General features: G+C 41.9%; 1 protein-coding gene across 1 annotated transcript in view; it reads right to left on the bottom strand.

Annotated features, from left to right (window-relative positions):
* The window catches only part of APBB1IP (amyloid beta precursor protein binding family B member 1 interacting protein), a 68789-nt gene extending 52708 nt beyond the window's left edge, over positions 1-16081 (bottom strand). Inside the window, exons 1-2 of the mRNA XM_075143945.1 lie at positions 15901-16081; positions 522-593 (exon numbers count right to left, since the gene is read on the bottom strand). Coding sequence (XP_075000046.1) covers positions 522-593 — 72 coding nt within the window. The 5' untranslated portion in view covers positions 15901-16081. The remainder of the gene's footprint in view (positions 1-521; positions 594-15900) is intronic.
* Between the last annotated feature and the right edge of the window lie 5712 nt (positions 16082-21793).

The following is a 21793-nucleotide window of genomic DNA, read 5'->3' as shown; positions in this document are numbered from 1 at the left end:
ATTCTGCACTGGCAATAACGTCTCTGTAAATTCTTGAATGTCGCCCTAACTGTAACTTACTATTTTGCCATATCTAAAAATTACTCTTATGCATATATTCAAGATGTTGCTTTCATTTCCGAAGTTTACATTTGATACCCAGGCTACATCCCATTTACCCATGTATGCAAAGTATTCATACCTGAAAATTCTGACTCAAACTCTTCCTGTTTTGACAGAAACTTTCAACTTCTTGGGACCGAGTCCAGAGGAATTTAAACTGCTTATTTGTTTTTTTTGGAGAAAGCATCTTTCATAAGCAGTTAGCTCTCTTTAACAATCTAGCCTGCACTGATATTACCTTATTTTTCAGGCCACTTGTTTTAAATGTCAAGCAGAGAAATTTAGCTGAAGGTTTTTCAAAATAATGTATCTGTATTTATTCAGAGTGGAGGTACATGAAAAATGTAGAAAAGTTGTCTCTTTTCTCTAACACATAATAGCTAATTTTCTAATCTTGATGGAAAAAAAGAATTATTTACCTGGGTCAGCATGTCCATCTCCCCAAGTAAATTGCTGAACATTTCATCTATATCATCACATGTTTGCTCCATCTGAAAGAAAAAAATCCACAGACAAGGAATCATTTCAAAGCCAGCAATGGTCAAAAACAGAGGATATGCAACGTTCTTTTATACTGCATTCCCAATTAACTTTAAAACAACTGTTCATGACTTGCAAAAAATCCATAGTTTAGAAATAACTACTAACAGATCAGAATCTCAATCCTGTATATGCTTAAACACACACTTGAGCTCTACACTCATGAGGAGTTCCAACAACCTCCTTGTATTATTTACATTTCATAGGAAACCATGGTTGTATCTTAAACATCAAAGAAATGTAACTAGTGAGAGATGGAGAGGGAAACAAAGTCTGAGGTTGAGAAATTCCTGAATGCTTCATCTTGAAAGCTTCCTTTGGCTTAGATGACTAATAAAACAAGAGTTTATTAGGTGCTATCTAGTGCAGGACCTGGTTATGGCTAGGCACATGACCAAATTTTTGCCTCAGTATTTCTTCCTATTTTCTTTCAAATACTAGCGCACTAAGAGAACTCCAGTCTTACCTAACCTCAAGACATCTGAGGGAGAGCATTGAGACAAGCAAAATGGGTACATACTGCGTGACAGTAAATGGTGGCTCTTGTTGCAAGAGGGGGGTGTGAGGATAGCACCACACATTGGTGGTGCTGAGATACTGGGGAGATACAGCTTCTGTAATAATCCTCTTCCTCTTTCTCATAAATTTGTTCCTTTGCAGGGAGAGAAGTAGTGTAAAAGGGTGTCTAACAGGGAACACTGCCAGAGACAAGAACTATAAACATTATTTTCTTAAGAGGCTCAAGCCTGCAAGGGATTGGGAACTCTGGTACTGATCACATAAAACTAGGGTTCAAACTAGGGTCAAACTTTAAACATATAAGTAGTCCTATTGGTTCACTGGGTTTGTGTGCACCTGTATTGGGTTTATGTGGCAAGGTTTCATGGGGGGGGCAGGGCTGCAGTGGTGGCTTCTATGGAAGACACCAGGAGCTGCCCCCATGTCAGAGAGAGACAGTAGTTCCAGCTGGCTCCAAGATGGATTTGGTGCTGGCCAAAGCTGAGTCCATCAGCGACACTGGTGGGACCTCTGCAACAACATATTTAAGAAAGGGTAAAAAGTGTTGCACAGCAGCTGTAAGAGAGGAGTGAGAAAATGTGAGAGGAATAGCCCTGCAGACACCAAGGTCAGTGAAGAAGGAGGTGGAGGAGGTGCTCCAGTGCCGGAGCAGAGATTCCCCTGCAGCCTGTGGCAAAGCCCATGGAGAAGCACATTGTTGCCCTGAAGCCAGTGGAGGACCATGCCAGAGCAGATACCCACGCTGCAGTCCATGAAGGACCCCACACCAGAGCAGGTGGACAAGCCCTGAAGGAAGCTGCAGCCCATGGTGTGCCCATGCTGGAGCAGGCTCCTGGCAGGAAGTGCAGTGCGTGGAGAGGAGACCACACAGAGCAGGTTTTTTGGCAGGACCTGTGACCCCCTAGGGGACCCACACTGGAGCAGTCTGTTCCTAAGGGACTGTACCTTGTGGAAAGGACCCATACTGGAGCAGTTCTTGAAGAACTGCAGCCTGCGGGAAGGTCCCATGTTGGAGAAGTTTGTGAAGGACTGTCTCCCACGGGAGGGCCCCCACGCTGGAGCAAGGAAACAGCGTGAGGAGGAAGAAGTGGCAGAGACAAAACGTTATGAACTGACCGCAATCCCCATTCCCCGTCCCGCGTGAGGGGGAAGAGGTAGAAGAGTTGGGAGTGAAGCTGAGCCTGGGAAGAAGGGAGGGGTGGGGTAAAGATGTTTTTATTTTTGTTCTTATTTCTCATTATCCTACTGTCTTATTAATTGGCAATAAATTAAATTAATTTCCCTATGTTGAGTCTGTTTTGCCCACGACGGTAATAGGTGAGTGATCTCCCTGTCCTTATCTCGACCCATGAGCTCTTCCATCGTATTTTCTCTCCCTGTTCTGCTGAGGATGGGGAGTGATAGAGTGGCTTGGTGGGCACCTGGTGGCCAGCCAAGGTCAACCCACCACAGCACCTTACAGGATGAGGACCAACCTGATACAAGAAAGCAATCAACTGAGGACAGAACTAATGACTATAATGACCAGCAAGTATCCTGTTCTTCAATCTTAATGCTCTTCCTTTAATAGACCATCTTGAGTCACGTAACTATTCTGTAGTTAAATGATAAAGGCTACTGAACCACTAAAGTCAATATCTGTTTTTTGAAAATTTTTTGGTAGCATGTCTTTAATATGATAGTTAATAGTGGAGCAATCTGAGCTGCTCTGCCTCCTTTGGACTTGGTCTTTCTGGCATCTACGTAAGCAAGACCAGCCTAATTTCCCCTTGTCCTCTTACCACCTATGTTATCCCCGACACCAGAACTCATTAGGAGTAGGCCTGTACAGCTTTCATCAGACAGGCTTGGGGCATATTCTACCTGCTTTAGACTTTTTAGCTGGTGTAACTAAACAAGGCACAGGCAACCGGGAACTGGACTTTGAACTTCCATAGTTCTCTCAGATCCCAGAAATCAAAGACTTAAAGATTTGGAAACTGGATGCTGTTAAAGACATTTTAATAGGATGTGGTTGGCAGGGCTAAGGGTAACCCTAGCCCGACAGTGGAGACGGCACAGCTACGCCCATGTAACAGGGAACAGACGTCACACATGACTGAGAGAATGGAGAGCTAAAGTCATCTTATCTGCTTCATTTCCAGCTGACAAACCCACATCGGATGGCTCACTCTCTCTGTATGTATCATAGTTATCATATAAAGCTTTCTATATAAAATTCCGTTTCTCTAGATTCAGCAGTATACTGGTTGGGTAAATGATTACTGAATCTTAATTCATTTATTTGAATCAACAGCTGTGTAGCTTCCTACACACCTGGCACTTGGAGAATCAATTTTCATAAAAAGGATAGATAAAATGGCACTTATTTGATCAGGCAGAGTGAAGTCAGATTTGTTATGTGACAAAAAATGGAGCTGCAGTTCATACTGACAAGTATCTCATCAGTGCTTAAATAATACTGAATAATTTTATGTTTTCCTGTTTTCTGATTTAGGAGAACAAAATATCTGCTGGGGGAATCTTATCAGCTCTAGCCATTTGTGTGTTTTTGTGGTTTTTTTAAGCACTGGCTATATCTGCTTTCAGGAAGAAGTCTTCATACTGGTTCCTTTGACAAATTGAAATCCTGCTTTGCTATATTTTTCCAGAATAGAAATATAAAAATGGCAAAAAAATTATTCTTGCGTTACAATCAGGGGACCTTATCAAGAGGAAGAGTAAGAACTGTCTAAAACGGGAAAAAAAACCCCTAAGAACCCTCTTCAGTAGTAGTTAACAAAAAAAAAAAAAAGGCAAGAGAACTGAATATGGGATTATACAACACTTTCACCAAATTACAGGATTTTTACAGGTTCTAGTAAATTTAGAGCTTCTTTCTTTGCAATTATATGATTTTCTGAATCTTCAGACATTTGTTTCATAAGGAAAATAATGTAATCCTATGAAAAAGCAATGTGCAAAGAATTCTGTAAGAATTTCCACTGTAAATTGGAGCTGAGTTAGTCACTGATGACTTTTCCTTATCAATTCAAATAAATGACATTTAATACTAGCAGGTTTTTTTACCTTAAGCACATGGAGGAAGGGAGAAGGCCTGAACATATACTTTGAGAAGGAAAAACGTCAGTGTCCCTTTCAAGTGTCACTTTTCAATGAACAGACATCCATCATCATCACCAGACTAATAAAGCCATGCTGTCACCAAGCCATTGCCCCTACTGGTATCTTTTTTTTTTCTCTTGAATTTTTATTGATTGGTTTAGGAAGACAAAATTAATATCGTAATCACCAAATACCCTGAAAATATTTTTATGTTAAAACACACTGAATGATCTCTTAAACTGATCTCTTAAACTCTCCAAATTCATCAGGGATTTTGTCAAGAGCTAGAAAAGCAAAAGATAGTAAAACGAGCCCCCAAAACATGGAACTGCAAAAGATGTCCATCCACTCTCCTCCTCTTTGACTCCTCTCCACAATAATTTCCATTTCTTTTATTTGATCGCCACAGTAGGAACAGATAAAACAATATGCAGATTTGGGAACTATCCCATTCAAGGAAGGTGTTACTGCATTTTGGACCAGCAAATTCTTTTGACTTTTATAAATAGCCTTGAACTTATTCAAACCAGAAATTCAAAGTGAAACCTGCAGGTGTATGAGCTATTATTAACAAAAAAGGGGAAAAGATTTACCAAAGTCCCAAGAAGACTATTGAGTTTCATACTCAGTCCTCTTCTATATCCACTAAAACAGCAACTTTTCTGTCAGGTTTTTCTGTATATAGTACTAATACTAGTAACTCTTAAAATCACTATCAACTACAATAAACTGAAGAGAAAAAAATAATACAGTACTTTTACAATAAGTTTCCCATGTTATGCAAAGATTTTAAGCAGAGAAAAAATCAGAATTAAAATAAAAAGAGGAAATTGCGGTTGTCAAGAATAAACATGCTAAGGAGGGGTTCATGGGAAGGCATACATGTGAAACTTAAGCTATTTTTAAAGTGATTGATTTTCAAATTGATGTGTTTTAGACCACTTTTTGAAGTAACACCAAGCACACAGGCAAAGGTATTCCTTGTCTTTTATTTCCCCCAAATTTCACATTCTCAAATCTTCATTGAGCTTTCATGAAAAACTCTTCTTTTTTTTCTTTTTATAAATATTCCCACATTTCTCATACTGTATATCTAAGCGGTTGGGGCATTTTCTCTTCAGCTTGCTATTCTAACCGCGAAGTCTCACTATTTAGTTTATGCATATGAAACTCTCACAGGTTTATATAATACATAAATATTGACGCATTGTATTTTGACTCATCAATACATTTATTCACCTCACCATTTACCAGAAGTCCCCCTAGACCTGCTTGACCTATTTTTTTACCTTCCCAATTTCAGATTTAGCAGTCTCTTTGCTGATAAAAATAATTTAAATCTAAATTAAGAGACGTGAATAACAACACTCTTGTATTTTATTGTACTCTCTGTACTTCTAGCATCTTTGTATTTCAGCTCACCCAATGAAAAAATATGGTTTCTGCGTATTTGTTCCTACTTCTCCTTACCTGTTAGTGTCCGTCTTTTGTAGTGTCTCTCTTTTCTCCCTTACACGCTCTGTTGCCATTTCCAAAGACCTACTTGCATCCATTCGCGTGCCCCTGTGAGGGAGCCTCCAACCATTTCCTTTTCACAAGAACCAGCCCTGCTGCCCTGGATGACAATACAATACTCCTGTACACTGTATTTCTAAACTTGGCAACAGACCCACAAGAAACTTCTTCCCTCCCCTAATTATCTACTACATATATACCCTTATTTTGAGATTGAGATGTAAATTTCTACATTTTTTGAGCTATGGGCTAGAAAGTTGGAATTAAGGTATCTCAGTTCTAACACCAGAGAAATTTGGCAGATGCACAGAAAGAAAGCTAGCCCACAGAGATGGATGGGAAACACTCCCTGGTCCACCTTGTTGCACTTGCATGAGCAAAATACTTTGCTGACAGTGAACAACACTGTTTTCCCATGGGGATGGTACAGTATTCAAGGACACCAAAGAAAAACACTGACTGCGAAACTTCTTGCTCAGATGCAAGAATGGAGAAGCATTTCTTGCACTCAGTCTCAAGGTGCACAATCTTACCTGGATTAAGTAGAACTTCACCTATGTTATTTAGTGTCATGCACTGACAGATGGAGCACGAACTGTCTTTCCTGGTCTATAATATGAACTCTGTAATTAAAATCAGGATATTATTTCTGTATGGTTGCATACATTTTGATTTGTTAAGATATTAGAGAGAATAATAAAACAACTATTTTTTTAAGAATGAAGAAAGTTTTGTGATTTGCACACTTACGTAAGACAACAGCACTATGTCTAAGAACGATACATAGGAAATGGAATTGTTTGATAGAATCGTTATCACTTGGCAGGAAGCTAACAGAACGAGTAGTAAAACAATGGCACAAAATTCACCCTGCTTAAAAAAGAAACTATTAAAAAATAGCATGAAAGCCAACAGGGTGATCATATGGTGTACCTCAAAAAAACCTGGCATGGTACTATACTAAGCAGAGTTTGAACTGTTAGTATCTGATAGCTCTGAGAATTACTGAAAGCCAGTCCCTTTCAACAGGAAGAGTGGTCTAAGTCACATGGTAACAAGGCTTCAGCACTTGCAATCTGAAAACAAGCTCAAAGCCTTTGTGCAATACCGAACAGGAAACACCAACGGTATCGCAGATGAGATTACCATCTCCGCAACTCAGTCTCAGTTGAGTTGATGCAGTTTAGTCAACCTAAGGGCTACAAACAAAAAAAGAATGAGGAACGGCATGGTATCAGTAGAACAAAGACACACAGCAGATGCATGCTATGAACAGTATTAGGAAACATTCCACTTAGTGATCTAGTGAACAGCTACGGACACATTCATTAAATTCAAAGCATTGTTGTTATTCTTAAACTGTTACATATGCAAATAGCAAGGATAAAAATACATGAAGTATATTTTTGCAAGTCACACAGAAAGACCAAAAGCATGCCCCCACCTCCTAGTTCCTGCAATACAGTGTAAGCTTGGAGTACCAAGTCCACCAAAACGAACACCAGCTGTTTGACTACCCAGATGACCACTACGAGCATTGTAACTTCCTGCTAAGGCTTAATGCTTAAATGCTTTCTGGAGTGGAATGAAGAAATCTTTAATGTTTTAGAGAGACCCACCAGTAGCCCAATGATTAAATCCCTCAAATCAGAGATTCGCCCTTACCTACAGACTATGCAAAGTAGATCACCCCATATCAAAGAGAGAAAAAAAGAAGGGAATTAGGGAAGAGAGATGAAAGTGACAGAAGCCCCACCATAAAGAGCAAAGCTGGAAAGAGGGTAACTGATTGTCACAGGAAACAGATGTGAAAGTACCGTGATAAAAAAATGCATCAAAACCTAAAGGAAAGTTACTGAGGCATCATTTCATCCTGGCTTATAAGACAAAATCAATGGGATAGTAAATGAAACTGAAAGTTTGCACAACTGTTCCAGGGAAACGTGCACAGTGTAATTGTGAAATTCATCATCAAAACTGGTGCGTTAGCAAGCCGAGGAGTTGGTTTTCTCTACAAGCAGTTATAGCTAGAAGCGTTAGTATTTCAGAGAGTTTCAGACAAGGACGATGAACCTCATGTTTCAAGAGAGAAAGAGTTTTAGTATGTTTGTAAAGCACCACGGGACGCTGAGTCTGAGGCTGTCCTTCAGATGACACTGCCTCAGCATCCATCACCTCTGTGCTCTCCAGCCTTCCCCTCTCCCCCATGCGCTACTCCAAACACATACTCTCTTCTTTATCCCACTTGCTGAGAGTGGTGTTTGGGAGAAGCAGCTGTGGGTCCTGTTCTTAGGGTGAGGCAGGATGGCAAGATTACTGAATGGTGCCAGAGGCTTGGTTAAGAAAGGCTGAGAGGAACAAGGGACTTCCTAAAAGCTTATCCACAGTGTATCAGGAGGAAGTTACTCAAGGCCAGAGGAGGGGGGTTAGCAAAGGGCTCTTGTGCTAAGATGAGAGGACAGGAAGAACATTTAACCGGTGACAGGCAGTGTATGCTATGGCTACGGAAAAGGAGCGTAGAGGGATATCACATGCAGGCTGGGTGCAAGAGAGCTCATTCACCAAGCTCCTCTCCAGAATCACTCTCAGGCACAGACACAGAGTCTGGATCCTGGGCTCCAGAAAATGTATCCCAAATGTACTCGAGCAGGTGGGGACTGTGAGTTAGAAGCACCTTATGCAAGGGGAAAAAGAAACCCCAGTGTAAAGCATAAACTCAAGGAGAAAGCTGGGGAGCAATTTCTATGTACCAGAACTTCACTTTCTAGCCTCCTGTCAGCTCGCAAGGGGGACTGCTTTTATGGAGCTTGAAAGCAGTGCCACTTCTGTTCATTTTTATATAGTATCCTCCCAGCAGATAATGTTCTTCAGTCTGGCCTGTGAGTCTAAGAACATTACAGAAATATTGTATGGCTACAGACTCAGTCATCTTCTTTTTCCTTTGTCACAGAATTATTTACTGCAGAATGGTCCAGTTTGGGGACTTTCTCCCCATGAGCCATACAGCCAGCACAAACTCTCTGTGTAGAATGAAATGGTAGGAGAACATGTATTTCCAGTCCTACATCTTCACACAGATTGGCAGAAGAAACAATTCCCTATTCTGTGCCAGATTACTGGCACACAGGAACAAGATTTCCATTCCCCCAACTTATCTTCTCCCGGGAAAGGCAGAAAAAGCTGGATGGAAGTGTGTCCCCTGAGCTGGATTCAGCTCATGAAACACCAGCTGATCTAGGCTCATCCGTCTTGTGTTGATAACATGTCTAATTCAGCTCTATTCAGGTATAAACAACTGCAGACATACAAGTTACCAGAAAATATGAATCTCAGTTCTAGGTTCCTCCCATTCCCTGCCTTAATGGGAAAACATAACAGTGAAAGAGTAACGTAAGTCTGAGTAGCACAAATTTGTTCTGTTTCCACATTCCTTCCCATAATCTGTAGTTTGCTGATGTTGGTGTAATGTTTTCCTTCCTGTTTTTTCCAGTTACCCAAGATTGCTCTACGGAAGTTACATGACAACAAGAGACTATCTTGTACTTAAAAAAATTGCCAGCAAATGAGAATAGTGCAATTATTAATAATTTTTGGATCCAGCAAAATGCTCAGCCTAACTCCACCGTGCAATGGAGCAGATGGGCTATAAGCATTTAATTCCCATTTGCTACTTTTGAACTATTCCCAGTATTCCCTTATCCTCAGGTCACTGAGCTATGGGAAGTGTGTCTTGTGGCTCTCTACTAAACGAAGATTTTGGTATTTAGCTTCCCAGTCCATAAGGTAGGCTGATCCCACATGAATAGATTGTCTGATGAGCAGAAAATGGTAGACAAGGACGCCCACAGATGAGAGAGGAAGGCATACAGCGATCTACAATGGAGGAAAATCCTTCCCCTCCCCAATTCCCTATAGAATCAAGAGATGTTAAGTGTGGAATAATGAAAATAATAGCACAAACTTAGGAAGAGGAAAAAAGGAATGAAAAGTTACAGTACAAAATTTAAGTGCAGGAGCTGCTACGTTGAACAATCAATGGCTCATCTTTTCCAACATACACTCCCTCCCACAATGAGCCATTAGAGGTAAGTACAAGATATGCTATAAGGTATCCATAACAGAACAGTCTACCCATACAAATAACTTATGCCTAGGCCCTTGGTCCTAGGTCACTGGCAAAAGCTCTAAGTCACCATCTTATCTTTACAATCACATGTTCTTATTACTGCCAGAAATGTTTAACTGAAGGCACACATGGTATGGGAAAGGAAGACTGAAAGAGGAAAAGACATAACATAAAATGCTCTAACAGATAAGAGTGAAGCAAAAGGGTGAAAACAAATCTGTAAAAATTTTGTTGAACCCATCTGTTTGTTTCACACACAGTTTGTGTATTAAAATCAAATGAAGCAAGTAATGCTTTAATATGAATTTATAGGTATTTCACCAAAGTACAGTGCTCAGTACCATAGTGAGTCGTAGAAAAATTAAATGAAGATTTTTTTCTAAACTTCTTTCTCAGCTTTACTACTGACTGAAGAGTCAGGTACAATTTCAAGGCCCATGATTAACTTTCCACCTAGAAAAGCTGTTTCTTTCAGTCTATACTGATCACAGACAGCTATAAGCAGTGGGTTTCAGATGAAGATCTGTAAGGAAAGTGGAAGCCTGGAGTCATCACAGATGGGATGTGATATTGGTGGTATGGCTGCGGCTGCTTTGCCACGGCCCAGCAAGCCCTGAACTGCACAAAGGAAACAGTTATGGGAAGAAAACGCAGCAAGAGAAGAAGAACCTTGTGACATTTCCAGTGTAATTCTTCCATTTCTGTAAGGTTTTCCATTAAAAGGAAATGCCACTGCCTCCCTCTCTTTTTTCCTTACCAAATGGAGGAGGGATGGAAAAACTCATCTGGTCAGAGATAGCAACTCCATCATGACATAGGGGAGACAAAGGAGGTCAATCTAGTGACAGATATGAAAGCCTTTGCTGAATTTCATGGAAGAACATGGCCCCCATGGGACAAAACCGCAGTTAAGTTTATGCTGAATCCCTTCCTAGGACTGGCTCATTTGTATTTTTTCTCTCATACATTTAGGTCTGCCAGCTTCCCCTCAGTCATGAAGATGTGGTCATCAAAGTACAAAACTAAGCTGTAACCACAACAAGTATTTGGGAATGTTATGTGTGTTCATCCTTTTAGCATGTACTCTCACTTGCTCAGGGTTATCTCAGCAACTTAGGCCCTCCAAGCCACATGCACAGCAGATCTTTCAAACATAAGATTTCATCAAAAAGCACAGAGAACAGTAATGTAGACTTGACTGTTATTTAAATGATTATTTTTTAAAATTTGCAATCAGAGACAAGAAACACATCAACTTTCAAAAACGCTTTTTGGGCTGATACATCCTTCTTATTTCTGCGCTTCCCCTAGCAAGTGAGAGAATGGGAGCTTCTAGTACTGTTAGAAAGTACTAGAAAATCTTAAAAAGTCCATCAAAATCTTGCTCTGAAGCAGAAGAAAAGTAATCACGTCTGCAGTCTGGGCTACCTGAAGATGCAGTGAGAGTACCAAAACAGATCAACTAAGGCCACTAAGGAGAAAGTTTTCATTTGCTGCCTATATGGACTTGATGCCAGCAGGTAAGTGACAATTAAGAGCTTGCCCGCTCTCTTGGTGAGCTGCCTTCTAGGCAGACACATTATTTTGCCTAAAACTGGGGACTCAGAAGGTCATTTGCAATTTTTATCAGCAAAAGCATCCAGTGAGTGCCTCTATGATTTTGGCTCCTAGCTGTTCTCTCTATGCTTGATGGACTAGCAATGCTGCTAGAAGCAGATTTGCTCCCCATACACCCCCACTCTTCCTGAGAGGTGTAGCTACAATGACAAGATTTTCACCAAAATTTTTATTATATCAGTTGGATTGCCTAAGGACAACTGAGAACTTTCCGTTGTTAGTGATATCAGCCATGTAGGGTCTGCCCATCACTGATAGCAGACACACAGGGAGTTTCATCCTTTAACGTTAGTGTTATATGTCACACTTTTACATCCACTGCTTTAGATTACAAGCAAATACAGAGTGAAAGTAAAAATGGAAATGGACTGAGGAGATGTATCCAGTGCAAAACTTCTATCAGAAATGTCTCTGTATGCATTTCTAAACAGAGTATCATAGAAAAATTTGGTTCATACATACTGAACCTGCTTTTTCTTCTAGGATTCATAATGCATCTACTCCCCAAAATACTCCTAATACTCCTAATAACTGTAGCCCTAATTTATTTGAGCCTAAACTCATGGCATGCTGGATCAATGCTCAACAAGAAGAAACAGCACTGTGTGCAGACTGACGTAGCTTCTGATAGCAAAAATTATGAGAGCAATTAGCTAGCCACAGATCTAAAAGGTCACTTTATTAGAAAAAAGGCTTTGAAACTAATGACAGATTTAAACTTTTTAAAGAGTCATTACCAAACTAGTTTGTGAATTCCCACATTAAAGTCAGATCAAAGTAATTTGTGTTTCCTTTTCATTCACAGCACAGGAGCAATGCTATAAATTAATATTGGGGGTGGTGAGCAACACATGTCCATGTAAGCTCATGAACTCAAAAGTCTCCTACAGAAACTTAAGAAGAACATGGCACCCTCGCTTCTTTCTTTCACAGTGCAACATATTATCTTCTACACTGACAGCTATACTGTCAATATCTACGGTAGCCATGAACCAATAGGCTGGATGATAAGGAAAGCTGCCTAAAATGCCTGCTTTTCCAAGAGCAATTTTACTGTATCATGAATCACTCCTAATCATGAAAAGACATATGGTGGAGTTTCTATGATATCTGCATCAGACCTGGTCATCCCATGCTCTTTTTAGTCAATGAAGGGAAAGAAAGGCAATTTTATAGAGCATGATTCATGGTAGCTGTCTAAAACTGGGCAGCTGAACGAAGTTTTAGCAGTCTCTCTCTCTCCCCATTGACTATAAAGGTGACTCAGAACCTCAAGTGACTAACTAAAATGCTAATGTCTAAAGTTGGGTGAGGAGGATGCTGCCTATAAAGTCCAAGAAGCACTTTGGAAGGTCTGCATGGATGCAAGTTACCATTGTCACTAGAGACCTTCCAAAAGAAACAAGCTAAAGCTTCTATATTGCTGCAGGCAAATAAGAGGTCTTATTTTCACTTTCACCCCAGATCAACACCTGACCACATGAAGTCATCATCACAACAGGTCAGATAGGCCTACAACAAAACAAGTCAAGACATACTGAAATGAAAGTTGAAAAAAAAGTCTGTGGGAAAGAAAAACACGTGTAGTTTGCAGAGAGAGCAGGAAATTCCTGATATCTGAATGATATGCAGGAAAACCAAATTCAGCTACATTCCTGTAAAGCTGAAACATAAACCTCTGAAATATAAACACTCTTTCCAGAAAATCCATATTCCCAGATCTTCTTCTCAAAGGACAGATGTTCATGAATCTGCAAACAAGTCCTCTCTTGAACAAGGCAACCCCTCCTCTCAGCTCCAGCAGTACTCTAGACTGGTAGTTTTCTCAGACATTTTGCAGGACCAAAGAGATGCAATAGTTGATCCCTCCATGCACAGGTTACCCAAGTGCTACCTCTCCCTTCACCACATACTGTAAAGCAAGAGAAGGAAAGCCTTCTGCCTCTTGTTCCTCTCATTGCTGTAAGACATTTCTTCTAAGGAAAGGTGAAACACAGCAAAAGCAAAGTATTAGCGGGTTGGGTAAATTCCTTACTACCTAAGAAATCTCGGTCTGCAGTACTGAGTTAAGCTGTTACAACATCCAGCAGGCCCCTCTGTTCATACTGTTGCCTCCTTTGTGCAAATTGTTACCCTCCCAAATGTGTCAGTCTCTAAAGCTTTATAAATTTTTAAAAAATCAAGTTTACAGCCTGATCCACAGGTGCATGAGTTATAGTGTGTGATCTAGTAGACACTGCTCAAGTATAGTAAGAATCAGACTTTTGACCTGTAAAAATCAAACTTAGCTGGAATAAATACATTTGATAACAAAATAAACCAGCACTTCAAAGGCATCATACCCTGCTTGAAGATACTGCACATCAAATTCCAGCATGAACAATTAAAACACAATTTACTCAATAATTACTTTGAGTCTTCAGTCATATTTGCTTCCAAACACCAGAAAAGTCTGTAGTACCCACAGGAGGTATTTAAGAAGAAAGAGAAGACATAGGGAATGATTAAAAGTACCCTTTCAGAGACAGTACGTTTTTCCAGTTATATATGCTCCCACATGGATCAGAATTCTCTGAGAATATAAAACAAGGATCATTCAGCTATCTGTAATGCTCCATTGATTAAACCTCCCAAAGACATTTGTAATCCATATTTCAAACCAAATTATCTCCATTTTTAAGCAATGCTTGCACAAAGCATGAAGTACAATTAAATGTAATAGTCTCCTTAGAAAGCTCATAGGGGAAAACATAACTGAACAGGTTCAGCAAAAAGTTAAACATTCTGTTTTAAACATAAAGTTTTAACCTAAATTCACATTCTTTACAAAGTTTCTAGAAAAAAAACTTCGTAAAGTTAGTGAAGACAAATGAGTAGGAGCCTACACAGGTGGAGCAGGTCATTTAGTATAGCCCTCTGAAGCACTGGGGCTTACCTATTTGCCTCTAATGAAACAGATGTACTAAATCGAGCCCTGGAAACACTACATTTACACCACTGTTGTGCAGCAGCAGGGTAATTAATTAACAGTGACATCAATAGAGTCATATGTGAAATGAGTATTTTTTAGAAGCAAGTCAAGAACAGATGACAAAACATGCATGTCATGTAATTCACAAAGAGGAACTAGAACCAAAGAGGAAAAATGACGGCCAAAATCCTGCAAACATAAGTTTTGAGGGGTAGAGTCAAGCTGGAGCTAATCACAGAATCAGAGTAATCTGGGGCAGGAAGTGACCTCAAAAAGTCAAGCTGTCTGTCCCAGTTTGGTGGCACCCTGCATATTTTGTTTGTAGGTTGTACTCCTGCATCCAAATTTTTAATGACAGTTAAGACAGGCTGACGATACACTGCCTAAAAGACCCTACTGGATACATCTCCCCAGTGTGACAATGAATGGATTTAGTAACTTCTCTTCTGGTGCACAAGGGATTAAAAAACCACCCCAAGCGTGTGGAGACTGTATTTATGTTACTTTTCCATGGTATTCAGATGAGGGTATTGTGCAGTATGGGCCTTCTCAAAGTCAGGACACGCATCTGTTTCTTCCCTAAACCATGTGGCCAAATACACCACCAGCAGAGAGATGTAAATTGCATTCCTTGGAAGTCTGTACTGGCTGTTTTGCCATAACCACACCACTTTCTTACATGCTTAGTTTAAGATTGACAGATTAGCACATTCACATGGTGTATTCTTTGGCCACTCGTGCCAGGCCGCTTGGTCTGTAGTTTCTCCCGCCTGCCTTCACTTTCCCAGCGCAGCCACCGTGCGTCCCGCGGGATCCCACCTGCCTCACGAGGCTGCAGGGAAGCTTTTGCAATCCTGCCTTGCAAATGATCAATCTCCTGCTCGCCCCCGCAGGGTCTGGGCACAGTGAAGGTCTGACTCGGGTTAACCCTACCGAAGAGAACAACCGACACCGGGACCCAGCACCGCAGCACTAAATCCCATTATCCCATTTCAGCCCACCGAGGCCACGTTTGCCGTCGGAAGGCTCCCTGTGCGAGGGGGGAGGCCTGTGTGTGAGAGGTGGCTCTCGCCACAGGCTTCCCGGGCGGCGAGGCGGCACGGCGGGGGCTGGCGGGCTCCCCTCTGCGGGCGCCCGCGCTGCCCACCCCGGGCTGCCGCCCTCCAGGGGCACCACAAGCCGTGCCCAGAGCGGGGCTTGCCGCAAGTCTCCACCCCGCGCACCGGTATTTGCCGGCATGATTTCTCACCACAGCGAGTAGGACACTCCGCGCCCGCCGCCACGCCACAGCCGGGCGCCTCACGCTTCGCCCGGCGGCCGCACCTCCGCCCTCCCGCCCCGTCGGGGTCGAGGGCTGGCGCTGGGAGCCCTTGGGGGTCCGGCTAATCCCTCCCTGCCGGCTTACCTTGGCGGGCGGGCGGCGGGGCCGCCAGCTCCCAGAGGCGCTGCGAGCAGGAGGCGCGGGGCGGCTGTGCGGCACCCCTGCACGGCGGGAGCTCGCCAGCCCTCCGCCTGTGGGGAAGTGGGGCCGCCCCGCGGGCTGCCGGGCGCTCTGGGGCGGCCACCTCTCCGGGAGCCGCCCCGGTGCACGCAGCGCCGCCCTCTGCCTTCGGCCCGGGGATAGCCGCCCCGTAGATCCTGGGGTCGTGAGAGCCCTTCTGCGGGGGCAGGAGGAGCCGGGCCCGCTCCCTGCGACGGCTTCCCCTCACGGGGACTCGCTGCTCGAGGGCTGTGGAGAGCCGGGGCGGATGCGTCCCCTCCGCGCTGTGAAGAGGCCTCGTCCTCCCCGGAGCCTTAGGGGCACCCGGGCTGCCCGCAAAATGGAGCCTGAGGCTCGCCCTGTGAAGGCTTGCGAGGCTGGCGGCCCAGGCGGAGAGGCTGTGGCCGGTGCGGGGGCAGTGGCCCCGCGGGGGGAGCCCCGGGCAGGCCTGGGCAGCCCAGCCCTGCCTCCTCCGCTCCTCTCCTGCAGCCTCGCCTGGGTCACCTCGGCCAGGACGGGTGGCTTTCGGCTGGGCAGCGCTGTCAGATGCTCTCTGGTTTTCAGATAGAAATGTGTTTCTTTCCCTGCTCCGTTTAGAGACTCTACATCTCGTTTAAATAATGCTGCCGCAAGGCAGCAAGTTGCTTTTATGGCTTTTTTACGTCATTTCGTAGCATTGCAATGTGCTGCTTTGAAGTGTACTTAGATTTTATTGACTGAGTAGAAATAATTTTATAACATGTTAAATTCCATAAAAAAGTCAGGGAGAAAAAAAAATTTCAAAGGTTTCCATCTGAAGCTAAAAAGACAAATGTTAGTTAGAAAATTCAGTGTGGCCTTGGTGGGGTTAATGTCAAGTAAAGAATAGCAGATTCTAAGTGCCGCAGGTGGCATGCAGATAGACCCCTCTCTTGATTTAAAATCCTATTTTCATTGTCCATAACTTTGCCAAACCAATCCTTTTAGCTGATTTTTTCTTACATATCTAAGGCACTGGCAGACAATGAAGTGTAGTGAACAAAGGTGAAGATGCCACCATCTCCTACTTCTGTTACTTCAGTTTAGAAAAGTCATCAGGTAGTTTAGCTTAATCTTGTGTTTACAAGCAATTTATATTAAAACACCAGGTTTTGCTCCAAAGCAGCCAAGAAATCCCATGTTCCGTTCCTCCAACACTGCTGGAGATAAAATAATTATAGCCGAAGGATGGTAGCATTTTAAATTACCACCATGTTTTGCACAGCAAATATGTTTCAATGCTTTAAGGGGTAATTGCTTTGAAAAATTCCAGCTGAGACAGCTCAGCCATATTTGAGAGTGCATTTAGGGAATAGTACATTGTTCTGCTCATGTTATTTAAAAAAAACAAAGTTATTTCACTGAGAAGCTGTCTAAAATTTACCAGAGACTTTGCTGAGGTCAGAACTGCGTCTTTGGCCAGGCACGTGAAAATACATCTAAATTTGGCAAACTTCTTAGCATTTGAAAAATCATGCACATAGTTAATAAACAGTTATTAGTTTAGCAGCTTGGGAGTCTGAGATTCCATGGATACTGCATATTTGCCGACTTTCTTTGCAGTTGCTCCTTTTGGCTTTTGGGATCATTATGGTGCCAAGGAAAGAGGTAATTTCAAAAGATCTATTGGCAATTTTTTTTTTTTTAAATTATCCTGAAGTCAATTTTGAAATCAGCACTTTGCAGTGAACTTTGCATGTATTAAAGAATAATATTTGATGGTGCATTTTGTTGTCGAAAAGTGTTATTTCACTTCTGTATGTGATCTATCAGTAAAATGGCCACACCCTGATTACACTAGTGGTTTCGCACGTACTTTGCTGTTGTTGAAATACACGATCAAGATATTTGTTATGATAATGTAGAAAACATCTATTCTGTTTGTACAAATGAGCCTTTATTTTCTCTGTGTCTAGATTTGTTCATGTCCTCTCCAAGTATCCTGAAATAAGGCTGAGAAGGTTGAATGGCAGTATTTTCCAGCTCTCTCTGTACCTGGCTGTAACAGATAGGCATCATTCTGTCTAAGAGGAACAGCGAAGATGAGAAGGGCACATCTCTAGAAAGCAAGGAGAAAATCATGAAATCCCAGAAAATTTTCAATGCTGTCTGAGAAGTTTTTTGGGCTGTATTCAGGAGCATGAGCATTGTGCTCAGTGGGATGGGTGGAGGCCATCATGTATTCATAAGGAAGAAATGTGGTGAGGGAAATGCTGTGGCAGATACGGACTTGATTAACAGTGTGTGTCCTAATGTTAGAGAGATCAAAGTTTGTGGCAAGAGCAGGTGGAAATATGTAATGCTTCCTAATTTGTTTTCTCTTCTCTCAGCTAAAATGAATGTGCAGCAGAATCATTCCCCTGAATTCCAGCCCTCCATTCTGCTCTTCTTCAAAAGCTTTTCGTTTTCTAATGGAAAGAAGAGACATGCGGCCCTCCCACGTTACGATTGTGTGTTTCACAGCAGTTGCATGACTCAAGACCTAACGCATGCAATTACAAATTGTTCTTTTCCTTTTCTTATCATGGGAGAGTAGATCACTGGGTAGATATGCTGTCATTGTACACCCTCAGCTCTGGGGAGTGTTATTAACCTCCACAGTCCTTGTGGCTTGCATTTCATTGTAATATAAGTTTCTATAAAGCAGCAGATAATTTAGAGTTAAAGCAGAACATCTGTTTTTGAAAGGGAACAAACAGAAACGTTTCTAGTGTCAGGAAACCAGCACTTCATTGGCAAAAAAATAATGTTTTACCATATATGCATTCCCTTAAGTCTCATTGACATCACTTTTATGCACGGATAATAACATCACTTTAGAGACTGACCTTCATTTCCACTACAGGGTAAATGTGACACTGTGCTGACTAGGATCTTACCTGCCCAGAGTAATACAGGATCAGCCCGTAGCCCTCAGTGTTATGAATGGAAAGGCTGCAGATATGTAAAATATTGCCAAGCCATTGTGCCACTGACCAACATAAAAAAAAAGAAAATAAATATTAATCAGTGTATTAATTAGATCTTTTCATAGAATCATTAAGGTTGGAAAAGACCTCTAAGATCATCGAGTCCAACCATCAACTCAACACCACCATGCCTACTAAACCACATCCCTAAGCGCCTCTTCTACACGTCTTTTAAATACTTCCAGGGATGGTGACTCAACCACTTCCCTGGGCAGCCTGTTCCAAGGCCTGACCACTCTTTCAGGAAAGAAATTTTTCCTAATGTCCAACCTAGACCTCCCTTGGCGCAACTTGAGGCCATTTCCTCTCGTCCTATCACCAGTTACTTGGCAGAAGAGACCAACACCCACCTCGCTACAACCTCCTTTCAGGTAGTTGTAGAGCGCGATGAGGTCTCCCTTCAGCCTCCTCATCTCCAGACTAAACAACCCCAGTTCCCTTAGCCGCTCCTCACAAGACTTGTGCTCCAGGCCCTTCACCAGCTTCGTTGCCCTCCTCTGGACACGCTCCAGCACCTCCATGTCCTTCTTGTAGTGAGGGGCCCAAAACTGAACACAGTGTTCAAGGTGCGGCCTCACCAGTGCTGAGTACAGGGGCACGATCACATCCCTACTCCTGCTGGCCACACTATTTCTGATACAAGCCAGGATGCCATTGGCCACCTTGGCCACCTGGGCACATGGCTCGCTCATGTTCAGCCGGCTGTCAACCAGCACCCCCAGGTCCTTTTCCTCCGGGCAGCTTTCCAGCCGCTCTTCCCCAAGCCTGTAGCGTTGCCTGGGGTTGTTGTGGCCGAAGTGCAGGACCCGGCACTTGGCCTTGTTGAACCTCATACAGTTGGCCTCGGCCCATCGATCCAGCCTGTCCAGGTCCCTCTGCAGAGCCTTCCTACCCCCATAGCAATACCTTTTTTCATAGCAAAACACGTAAAATACAATTGAAAGGTTTGTTTGTTTTGTTGTTATTTAAACAAAACAACTTTCAGAATGATGGAGGAATGAGGCTTTGATCATAGAGAGCAAAGACATAGATACAAGCTACAAAATAGGATAAAAAAGTATCAGTTTAAGGCAAGTGGTATCTAAAGGATGGAGTATCCTCTTTTCAAGTATACTCTCCAGACACTGTGAAAATCTTTGGTACAGCAACGGGATGATCCTCTAGGGTACACCAGATAATTTCTTTCACTAAGACCCTGTTACGTCCAGAAACCTCAAAGAGGTTGCAATTAGTGTGAAGTGAATCACAACACCACATCAGACCGCGATGTCAGGGCATTTTGGAAAAATTTGTATCTCTGTTTGGCATCTTCCTAGATGATAAGGCCAAAAGCAGAAAGCATAGGGATAAGCAAGTAGCAACTATAGGTCTTATGTTCTTCCAGTAAGACTTAATTCTATTTAAGGCTGGGGTTTTTTTTATATTCCTTTGTGATTGTGCAATACTGTGGAAGACCTGTAAACTATAAAACTGCATATGAGAAAGATGGAAAGCTCTCACTTGAGAGTTTATATGGAAGAAATTACCAAAAATAGCTTTTGAAAAATCACAGAAAACCTAATTTAAGTACAACCGCATTGAATACAGAAGCTAGTTAACAAGCACATCACGTGTAATTCTTTAAAATTAGAACAAATGAAGAAGCTAAAACTCAACGTGCTGAAGAGCAGGTATATGGCCAAATCAATTTCTTTCTGCCCATCTGTCCTTCCATCCTTTTGACGGCATCTTTCAGCGACTCAGAACTGAGAATATAATTCTTTTTCCATAACTATTCATAGGAAAGCTTATTTTGCATTGGTTTTTACCGTGGAAAACCAAAAGCAAAACAAAACCTTGACCTGGATGAAAAACTGAAGAGGTTTGAAGTCTATCTGAAAATGTCAGCAGTGAAGCTAGCAAATTCACACTTTTAACTGCAGGAAATAAGGACAGAAGTACTTCTGGAAAGTTTATGATCAAAGCTTTGTTACTGGAGTTCTGCCCACTATGATGATTTGAAGATGGATTTCCACTTTTTTTTCCTCTGTGTATGGTAGGGCCTCAGGTTAGTCAATGGTTTCCATTTCTACGTATAGAATATGTTCAGGCAACAATTTACGTGTCCAGGCTTTACACTGTTAAAATTTCAAAGGCCTTGATTCAAAAGCCAGAGATGCCTGAGGGAGCCTTTTCCCCTGGGTTCAATGAGTTTTAGATCAGAGCCTAAGTTTTCCAGCTCTCACATATAAGTACCACTCTGTGTACATCCATATTTCTTGTGACTGTTTACACATAGTGGACATATATCCCTTTCTGTTCTTTGAAAACATGTTTGAGTCAGCCCGCTTCTTCACTGTGAGAGCTGAGCATCTAACACAAATTGCAGCTGAGGTAGGAAAAGACTGACTACCATATCTTGTTTATTAGCTTTATTAATCTTATGATAAAAGGAAATTGTCTGCACCCCTAAAAGGAAACCTGTAAATGTTGTAAAATGGAATATTGAAATGTCATCTAACTTATTCAGAATGCTACTTGTTATCAACTAGAAAATTGTAACCTGAGGGTCTTCATTTGAAAATGTCAGCATTTATTATTAACATTATTTCTTTAGCTTTACAAGATAGGCTTTTAGCTATTGCTCAGAGCAATGTGTACAGAAGTTGCTTAATGAGAAGCATCATTTTAAACTGGACATTTGATTTTATTAATGCCGTGTGTTAGATTTCACATGTATGACAAACTAAGTATGATATGAGCAAGGTTTTGAAGCTTCTTACTGAAGTGAATATAAAAGGCATTTGAAGACAAAAGAAGATGGAATTACCTGGCTCCATTAATAGAAATAA

This window comes from Calonectris borealis, chromosome 2 (assembly GCF_964195595.1).
Source record: "Calonectris borealis chromosome 2, bCalBor7.hap1.2, whole genome shotgun sequence".
NCBI lineage: Eukaryota > Metazoa > Chordata > Aves > Procellariiformes > Procellariidae > Calonectris > Calonectris borealis.
The sequence above is the reverse complement of the archived record's forward strand: the minus strand, read 5'-3'. Positions and strand labels throughout refer to the sequence as shown.